Source organism: Gekko japonicus, unplaced genomic scaffold (assembly GCF_001447785.1).
Source record: "Gekko japonicus isolate JY-2015 unplaced genomic scaffold, Gekko_japonicus_V1.1 scaffold1407, whole genome shotgun sequence".
NCBI classification, from domain to species: domain Eukaryota; kingdom Metazoa; phylum Chordata; class Lepidosauria; order Squamata; family Gekkonidae; genus Gekko; species Gekko japonicus.
In genome coordinates, this window is record NW_015167579.1 from 85632 (window position 1) to 96017 (window position 10386).

The 10386-nt window shown below is 47.0% G+C and overlaps 1 protein-coding gene across 4 annotated transcripts in view; it reads right to left on the reverse strand.

Annotated features, from left to right (window-relative positions):
- The window catches only part of CDK12 (cyclin-dependent kinase 12), a 45095-nt gene that overhangs the window by 28596 nt on the left and 6113 nt on the right, over window positions 1-10386 (reverse strand). For all 4 annotated transcript variants that reach the window (XM_015413883.1, XM_015413882.1, XM_015413881.1 and 1 more), the window contains exons 2-3: window positions 3352-4230; window positions 1248-1424 (exon numbers count right to left, since the gene is read on the reverse strand). In XM_015413883.1, the coding sequence (XP_015269369.1) occupies window positions 1248-1424; window positions 3352-4230 (1056 nt within the window). The remainder of the gene's footprint in view (window positions 1-1247; window positions 1425-3351; window positions 4231-10386) is intronic.

A 10386-nucleotide genomic window follows, 5' to 3' on the forward strand; every position in this document is an offset into this window, starting at 1 on the left:
AGCAGAAAGACAAAGTACAAATAAATGAATTTGCATTGTCCTGACTGCAGTGTCCGTCAAACAAAAGCTTCAGTTGGAGTTTAGCAACACCATTAAGATAGCTCAAGGCAGGGTGTGTTCCCAGGGCTATTTTTGGGCAGGAACGCACAGGAACGGAGTTCCGGCTGGCTCCCAAGTTGGCCACGCCCAGCAGGAACTCATTAGCATAACAGGCCACACCCAACAGCAGGAACTCATTCGGATTGGCTACATTAGGGGTGTGTGGCCTAACATGCAAAGGAGTTCCTGCTACAAAAAAGCCCTGGGTTTTGACAACAAACAAGGTAAACAGAATAACAAGCAAAAGGTGGGTGTGGCTGGATAACCACACTTCTGGTAACATGTGGGTGCGGCCTAATGTGCTAATGTGCTGCGCTGTCAGGGGTGTAGCCCGATATGCTAATGAGTTCCTGCTGGGCTTTTTCTACAAAAAGAGTCCTGGTGTTCCCTATATAGAAACAGGAAGAACCTCCCCCAATTCCCCTGGTACCAGATTACAAAGAAACATACCATCCTGTGCATTGAGAGTTAGGGCAGCACAGTGGATAGAAGACACCATTTGGAACCAAGGAGCGAGTCCCCAGTTCAAATTCGCCTCTGCCTTGAACTCACTAGGGGATAGTCATGCACCAACCATTCCCGCCCCTCAGACCTACATCTGCAGCAGGGTGATAACAATGCTGACCACTCTTACAGGGCTGCCATAAGGCCTGCAAATGAAAAGGAAGCACTTTGAACACTCTAAGGCATGACAAAGTCTAGTGGCACCTTTAAAACCAAGAAAGCTTTATTCTGGGCATAAGCTTTCCTGTGCACGCACATGAAAGCTTATGCTCAGAATAAAACTTTGTTGGTCTTAAAGGTGCCAGTGGACTCAAGCTTTGTTCTGCTGCTTCAGACCAACACGGCGACCCTCCTGAATCAATCTAATGCACGGCTACAACTGCTAATTACTACTGCTACTGCAACAACATGTCTCAAGACAGCTTGAACAGTGATCTGGCAAGCTACTCGTGTGGGAAGGCTTGTTCCTCAGCTCAGATGAGCGGCTACGTTCATAGGGCTGGCGTGTCAGATTTCACCCAGCTCGTTCCGTCTCCCCACCCACCCACTTCAAACTTCACAGATCTACCCCAGCAAACAATGTTTTGACAAACACCCAAATGCAATCTGAAACTGCTGCCAGACAGTCAGGTGGGCCTCCTTACTTTGGTCTCTTTCTCAACGGTTGCTGAGGTGGTGTGGCTGCCTTTGGTTCTGGAGACTCAGGTGGTGAAGGGTCTCCACCGGGAAGCTCCGGGGGTAGCGGGAGGTCCATGAGCGAGTGCCGCGGTCTCTGCTCTTTGTCCTTCTTCACGGGCTTTGGAGGAGCGATCTCTTTTGGACTAGAACAGTGCAGAAGAGAAGAAATGAACATGTGAATGGTTTCAATGCCCCACTTGTGGCAGCAGAGATAGTGACTAGCCTCATTCACGCAGTGAGGTGGTCCCTGTGATTCTGCGACAGCCAAAAGGCAGCAGCTAAAGAATCCTCAGGCACAGGGCCAATCAAAAGGCTGCCACATAGACAACAAATTTGATATCTGCCACAGATCTGGGTACACCGAGAATCCGAGCTTTCCCCCTAAAATCAGCATGCAGCACCTTAACCCACATGGTTGCAGCCAAAAAAGTACCAAAATGACCTGGCAAGGAAGGGTTGGTCAAGACTCAGAAGCTGCAGGAAGGCTTTCCAGCAACTGATAACATGGGGATTTAAGAGCCACGCACGGTGCCTTGTCTCTCTCCTACAACTATTGATCTACTTCATTTATCCCCCTCCTTTCTCCCCACCCATGCAATGCCTCACTACGAATGATGGGGTAGGAGAGGCCAGCTTACATATGAGACACCACGGGGCCCCATTGTAAACCACCACCACCCCGTCTCTTCAGATATATCCATGGCTATATACTGGGTAAAGCAGGAGCAATAGGGGCGGGAAAGTACCACCCCAAGGGAGAGACAAGGGGCTGCACCAGAGAAAGCAGGGCTGCCTGACATCATGCATGCTGATCAGCCACCTTCTCCAAGTCCAACACTGATGACTTGGACCGGCAACAGCAGCCCAGAATCCCAGACTGAAGCCTGTTCCAGGTCTGCAACCAGAGATCCTTTACATGGGAATTTCACATGGGTTTCTTTGACATTTAAGTGCTGGTTATTACCTTTAAAGCATAATAATTACCTTCGATTACGAGCACCCCCGTAATTATCAAACTGCTTCTCCCTGAGCCAATTACGTTTCTCAAACAGCCTCCCTCCTGAAGATGCCCTCTCACGGGATTGTCCCGAAGAGGGCAATCATTAGATCATAGGTTTTCTCTGTGGCAGGCCCAGTCCTTTCGTATCACCTACCAGAATGGATGCCGTGGACACCCTCATTCATCACGTTTAGGAATGAAAGTAAGACACTCTTATTCTAGAGAGTCTTTGGTGGAAGGTAAAGTGTTCCAGCAATTTGCCTACATTCATTCTAACTCTGTCGGTTTTTTTCAATCTTGAGTACTCTTTGGTGAGTAATCTGTGTATTTGAATCATGTTAACAGGACTAAAAAAGAGCAAGAGTCTGGTAGCACCTTAAAGACAAACAAAATTTGTAGTAGGGTATGAGCTTTCATGAGTCACTGCTCACCTCTTCAGATACAGCTAGAATGTAAGTCCATCTGTCCTATATATTGGAAAGTGGAGTGATTTAAGATGCCAAATGACATTAGCAGGAAAATGATAACAGCAGGTATGATTGGATTAGGTGTGATATGCAGAGGGGTTAGTAGTCATAGAGAAATCAGCATTGGTAATGAGACAGGAAACCAAGGTCTTGATTCAGTCCAGGAGGATGCATTGTCTTGAGCTTCATTATCAGTTAACAGGACTGTTAGAATGTGTGTCCCCACAACCTGGGTGCTAAACTGTTAGCTTCCTTGAGTCCCAGGAGATAAAGTGGGAACAAAAGGTTGGAAATAAACATAATCATGCTCTTCATCACTACATCCCCTATCCCTAGGAACTAGAAGCATGGCTCACACATACAATATACCTGGGCATTCCCTCCACGTCCTGAGGACTCACCACAACTTTAATATATACATTAGGGCTTTTTTCCCCATCAAGCCTATTAGTTTCAGGGTGCCAATGCACAAACCAGATGTTTCACTTCTGAACTCGTGCCACAAAATGAGCCCTGGATTCTAAACTGCAGAGCACACCATTCCCCTATACTGACTGGGAGAGGCTTCTCAATAAGACTCCCTCCCCACCATGTCCCACTTACCTATCCATGTCATCTTCTCCAGGCAGGACAGGCGGGAAAGGGAGGGGAGGCAACGTTGACGTCTTCAGATGGGGTACAGCGGTTGTCACAGAGAGGTGCACTTTTGAGGAGAGTTGCGCGGTGGGTTGAGAGTTGGCCTGAGTGGTCAGAGATGTCCTGGAGTGGGCAGAGGCAGGCACAGACGAAGGAGCGGAAGCGGGGGTGGGAACAGTGGGCGACTGGGCAGGGGGCAGAGGGGGAGCTGCCAGCGATGGAGGCAAAGGGGGCAATGGAGGCGGAGCCTGGGGAGGGGGCGATGATGCCGGCAGGGGAGGTAGTGACTTTGCAGAAGGCAAAGGAGGCGGGGCCTCCTTCTCCGTTGTCTCTGTCTCCTTGGGAGTCACAGTCTCCTCCTTGGCAATCACAGGCTTCACATCTTTTGTTCCCACTGCTTTTGAGTCTTTTGGGGGAGCAGGCAGTTTCCTCTCAGAGTTCTCTACCGCCTTCGTTTTTACGGGATCAGCAGCAGTTTTCGCCTCTGCGTTGTGCTGTGCCACGTTGGCTGGCTCGGCATCAGAAGGGCACTTTTCAGGCTTAGTTGTTTTTGCCTTCCTGGCCTCCGCTGCCAGCTCCTTAACTTCAGCCAAGCTGTTCTCTTTCCTAGACAAAAAACTAGGAGAGTCCTTGGTCTCCTTCCCATCAACTTTTGCAGCAGCTGCTGCTGCAGCCGCCCTCTCCTTTTTCTTCCTACTCAGCTCAGCACCCAGACTGGAGTTCAACGGTAGCCGAGCAGGTGAGATACTGGAATGGCGGCTGCGGGACCCCGATCTCTGCTTTTTGTTGTGAGATGACGAATGCCTTGAATACGCAGGACTTCTGCTTCGAGATTTTGCGGGTTTCCTGTGGAAACAGAAGAGGAAAATTTGAATCCCTGAGATCGCAGAGATTTCATAAGAACGTAAGAGACGCCAATGTGGGATCAGGCCAAAGGCCCATCCAGTCCAACACTCTGTGTCACACAGTGGCCAGAAATACCAGTGCCATCAGGAGGTCCACCAGTGGGGCCAGGACATTAGAAGCCCTCCCACTGTTGCCCCCCCCAAGCACCAAGACAGAGCATCACTTGCCCCAGAGCCCCTATCTATACCTTGTGGCTAATAGCCACTGATGGACCTCTGCTCCATATGCTTATCTAATTCCCTTTTGAAGCCGTCCATGCTTGTAGCCGCCACCACCACCTGTGGCAGTGGTGGCAGTGAATTCCATGTGTTAATCACTCTTTGGGTGAAGAAGTACTTCCTTTTATCCGTTCTAACCCGACCGCTCAGCAATTTCATTGAGTGCCCACGAGTTCTTGTCTTGTGAGAAAGGAAGAAAAGTACGTCTTTCTCAACCTGCTCTATCCCATGCATAATCTTATAAACCTCAATCATGTCACCCCTCAGTTGTCGTTTCTCCAAGCTAAAGAGCCCGAAGCGCTTTAACCTTTCCTCATAGGGAAAGTGTTCCAACCCTTTTATCATTCGAGTGGCCCTTTTCTGCACTTTTTCCAAAGCTATAATATCCTTTTTAAGGTGTGGTGACCAGAACTGCACACAATATTCCAAATGAGGTTGCACCATTGATTTATATAGGGGCATTATGATATTGGCTGATCTGTTTTCAATACCCTTCCTAATAATCCCCGCCTAATAAAAGGCGGCATTGGCCTTTTTTATTGCAGTCACACACTGTCTCGACATCTACTACAAATCCAAGATCTCTCTCTTGTTCAGTCTCTGCCAGTTCAGACCCCATCAATGTGTATTTATATTTAGGATTGTGCATCACCTTGCATTTGGTTACATTAAACCCCATTTGCCATGTTGATGCCCACTTGCCCATCCTTGACAGATCCCTTTGGAGTACCTCACAATCCTCACTGGTTTTCACCACCCTGAACAACTTCGTATCATCCACAAATTTAGCCACTTCACTGCTTACTCCCAACTTCATATAGAAAAATGCAAGACTCTCGCTCTCCTGATTACAGAGGTCTGCAAGCAGTTGGCATGATCCACTGACTTCAGTGCACATGAAGACTTCCCACAGGCGTCTCCACTGCCTTCTGCTGAGTTGGAGATTGGGACAAGCTTGCCAGAGAGTCCCAGCTAGGCAAGTGATCACTGCGTCTCTCTTCGGTGAGTGTGAGCCAAAACATGGGACTTCATCCATAGCTGCAAAGCCCAAATAACTCCCAATTTCAAAAAAAGAAAAATTTATCTTTAAAACACATAAAGCAATCTTTGGATAATACAAGTGACAGTATGCAGCTGAAAAGCAAAGACAACAAAAGCGTCTGAGCACAGGGAAAAAAACCAAGCAAATATAAACACAACCTTCTCCCCCTAAATTTATTTATTTAAATCTAAAACTTATCTCTGTAATGTTAAAGAGAAAGGCTGAAATAACTTAACGGTTCCAGGTTTTGTTCTTCAGACTATGTTCACCTCAGAGTTACCTTCTTCCTTCATCTGGCTGGTCTCCTCTCTTCAGAACACGTGCTTGTGAGGGTCTCCTTCAGACTCCCCACCAAGTCTCCAGAATGTCAGAAGCATGCCTGGCCACCCCCTCAAGGAACTTCCTCTTCCCCCAACCCCCCCCCCCCCGCCCAAACCATTCCTGTCGTAAATGAATCAGGAAGACAAGGGGAAGACAGGAGCTTTCTGGTAACAGCAAATATGGCGTGGGGGGGGGGGGTTCCCAACCTTTTCGAGCTTGTGGGCACCTCTGCAATTCTGACACAAGGCGGCGGGTGCAACCACAAAATGGCTTCCGTTGGAGGCGGACCCAAGCACATGGGAGGAACCAGTAAAAACAAACGCTGCAGTGGCAGCTGCCACTGGAACGATGCTATTTTGGTCGGCACGGCCAATCTGATCTTCAGTGGCAAAAAAAGAAGCCCTACTGGGCAAGAACCCCACCAGGGACCCTCCCACTTCTGAACAACACTCGGCGAGCACAAAAAAGTATTGGTGGTTGCCATGGCACCCACGGGCACCACACTGGGGGCCCCAAAGCACTGGTCTAGGGTCTGGTATCTCCAGGTTCAACCCCTTGCTCTGTCACGGGAGCTCGCTGGGTGAATCTGGGCCAGTCACACATGGCCAGCCGGATCCACCGCCTAGGATGGTCGTGAGAATAAAATGGAAGAGGACGATGGAGGCTGCCGTTCCCACTGGGGGAAGAGAGGAAGGGTGCAGACAAAGTAAATAAATAACTGAGGCTCAAAGGTCCCCAATTCCTGTCAGCACCACCTGCCCTGGCTTTCCTCTGTCTTCCGGGGTTGCCTTCATTACCACACGATCCGTTATGTTACTCTGCAGCTTGGAATAACTGAGAAAGGAAGGGGGGAAAGGACTGGCTTTCTTTTGACTGGACTACTTGTAAAGGCAATTTAAGGAGTGTAAAAATCCAATGTTTATAAAGTAAAATGGAAACATTTTTACACAGATACCTGGGGTATGGGGTGCAGTTACACCACAATAATACCAAAGTCTGGGGATAGGTCTTTCCTTCAGTGGCTAGAGGGGTGCCAGACAGCTGGGAGGAAAATAAGAGCATGACACCCTTTGACTGGGCTAGCTCCGCTCTCAAGTTTCTCCCCTGCTGCCACCAGTCTTGCTGGTAACTCCTCCAAGTGCTGAAGGCTGAGAAGCCCCAGCAATCTCCACGTCGGGACAATGGCCTCTGGGATCCCATTCCGTAAGTGCTGGAAAGCCTCAGGGATGGTTTGCCAGCTCACAAGTGCCAGAAGATGCTGCAGGTACATTGCAGTGACTGCTGGCTTTGCCACTTCCAAGAGCTCAGGAAAAGGTGTGGCTGAAACTCCATACAGAGTTGCACCCACTTAATGGAGGGCTGCTAAGGCTGCAGATACAGACAGCATATTGTTACAGGCATAATTGTCCACATATGCTGTGTGAAATAATAACACCCCATTGAATAGTTAATTTTTCAGTGCTACAAAGCTCAACTCAATTATCCAAATACATTGCTAGCCTTATGATTGTAGGGAACTGTTGCTGTTCAAACACCACCTTTTCTTTACTACAAAGTCTGTATTTTCTATTTTCATCTTTTACTTTTCACCACCTCACAGATGGCAGAAACAAAAGACATGTGCTAAGATCCAATTCCCTCTCAATTTAGCATCGGGTGTAATTAGCAACTAGAAAATGAACTTTCTAGATTAATAAATATGCCAACTAGTACAATTTTTTATGCTGAGCTACAAATTATTAATTTTATGTTGTTAAAGCAGTAAAATAAGTTCAGCCTTGATAAGGAGGTAAGCACTGCATATGTTTTCATTTAAAAATAATAATAATAACCTCTCTGTCCCCAACCATGGCTTTAGATTTTTTTGGAATATTTACATCTGTAGGCTTCACTTTGCCACTCATGAGCTAACAGTCAATATCAGCACAACCAAAAGCTGGATAAAACAGCACCGTGGGCCAGACCTTCTGGTTCGTTGGCCCCCTCACCTACATGAAACCTAAACTGTAACACTAGATAATTATATTCTTACTGAATTCTTCGAAATAAACTAAACATGAAATTACAGCTACAAATTAAAAGTTTATAAGCTAGCTATTTCAGTCCAGCACGCTCAGAGGCTGTCAAAGATTTAGAATTCTCTTCCCATGAAGAGTTATCCATGCTATAGTCTTGCTACCCAGTGGAATAATTTCAAAATATCCCCATATCCCTTTATGAATCCAAAGCAAAGCTGGTAGTAGGGAATATGGGTACTGCTTCAAACCGGCTTCTGGCATACAGTGAAATCTGGCTGCCTAGTTACTTAAAAGGCAAGTTAATGGTTTTGGAGTCTGAATCACTCCAACACTTGGGGAGCTGCCTGTTTTGTCCCAGTGCAGTTTTGCTATGATCTTTGGCAAAAATAGTATGTTTTATTATAATTAATTTTCACTACTGAACATCAGCATGGTTTCTGAGATTCGGATACAATGCTGGAAAAATCCCAGCTGGCAAGGTTTTGGCAATGGTGGTTATGGCAAGTCGGGCTCACTTCAGGTAAATCTGGCAGTACACCAGGGTCACAAGGAGGGTCAAGTTCAGACAAAAAGGCAGCCCACCAAGCCACTGAAAGCCACCAAGTATGTACCACTGACATAAGTGTGTTCCATCCAAATTAATATAAAGATTTGAGTACCATTTCAGGCCAATGACTTCAGCTTCATTCTGTTTACCAACCAAGCTCTCAATAAGTAACTTCAACAGGCATACCAGTCATTTCAGCTAGTTAAAACCGTCTGCCAGGCCTCCCAGATGGGAAATACAAACCGGTTTCTTGGGGATACCAGGTCACAATTTACAGCTGTTATTCTGAAATCACAAGAGGAGTGCTCCCCCCCCCAAGAAAAAAGACAGTTGCCAAAGGCAATTCACTCTCTTCCTTGAATGGTGCAAGTTAAAAAAGTCCCAACCCTTGTACAGATAGTCCATGCTTGTGACAATTATTTCACCTACCCAAAGAGCATCCAAACATGTTTCTTCTGACAAGTTCGAGGATGCCAAAGTTGGAGCCACTTGCCCATGAAGAGTAAAATCACCTCCAAGTGACCATGCAGGAAAACTTCACAAAGTGGCTGTTCTTATTTCTTTTTAGATTGTTTTGCAAGTTGCTTCAGAAGTTTCGAAGCCCCTCTCCTACTCTTCTTTTGCTTGTCTGACTTTGCAAAGCCTTCTGTGACATTGTCTGAGATCCCCCGATCTGCATTTACCGTCACTGTTTATCAATAACTCAGTGTTCTTCAGGCGTTTACCACTGCCTTTCAGCTCTCTTGTCTGACCATTATCGCAACACACACCCCTTCCCATTTAACAGCATTTCCTATAAAGCCACACATGGGCTTAGTGGAGCACTAAGTATTTTCTAGGGCATCTCGCTGTTCAGGTGAAGTGGTATCTAGGCACAATGAACCACTATGCAAACCCATGAAGACATAGAAATGCCCTAAAAATACACCCCAAATTCCTATTTAATGTGCACAAGTTGCACAGGTGACTGATCAATGTGGAAAATGCCACTTCACATTAGGACATTTAAACTCCACTGACCTTACAGCCTCATCCTCAAGTGACATAAAACAGTTCACCAAACTTTACCCCACCAGGTATTAGACAACAGTACCTAAGAAGAATAGGAGCTGCGGTGGCTCAAGTGGTTAAGACGCTGAACTGCAGGCTGTGGAAGGTCAGTAGTTCAGCAGTTCGAGACCCGAGTGTGCCGCATGACGGAGTGAGCTCCCATCCCTAGTTCCAGCTCCTGCCAACCTAGCAGTTCGAAAGCAAGAAATTGCAAGTAGATAAATAGGTACCACTTTGGTGGGAAGGGAACAGCGTTCCATGCACCTCGGCATTTAGTCATGCCGTCCACATGACCACGGAAACGTCTTCGGACAGCGCTGGCTCTTCGGCTTTGGAAAGGAGATGAGCACCACAACCCTAGAGTCGGATTCGACTGGCTTTCGAGCAAGGGAGACCTTTACCTTTACTTACCTAAGAAGAATAAGGGTTTGGGGTTTTTTTAACGCTTTAGGCAAGGCACACCTGACCTGGATGGCCCCGGCTAGCCCGATCTCATCAGATCTCAGAAGCTAATCAGAGTCAGGCCTGGCTAGTATTTAGATGGGAGACCTTCAAGGAATACCAGGGTGGCGATGCAGAGGCGGGCAATGGCAAACCACCACTGAATGTCTCTTGCCTTGAAAATCCTACGGGGGCCGCCATAAATCAACTGTGACTTGACGGCACTTTCCACCACTAGGCAAGGTGGGCAACTAATAACTCAGTACTGGCTTCTTCCAGTTGTGAAGCATTTATACATACCCTGCTGATGGTGGCCCTGTTTCGGTAATACGGAAAGAGATCACGAGCCAGGGCAAATTATTTTAATCCCTAAACTAGCAGGAAAAGGGGAATCATTATAATAATGTTAGAGTTTATTTATTTATTTATTTCATTAGATTTTTACCCCACCCTCCCAGC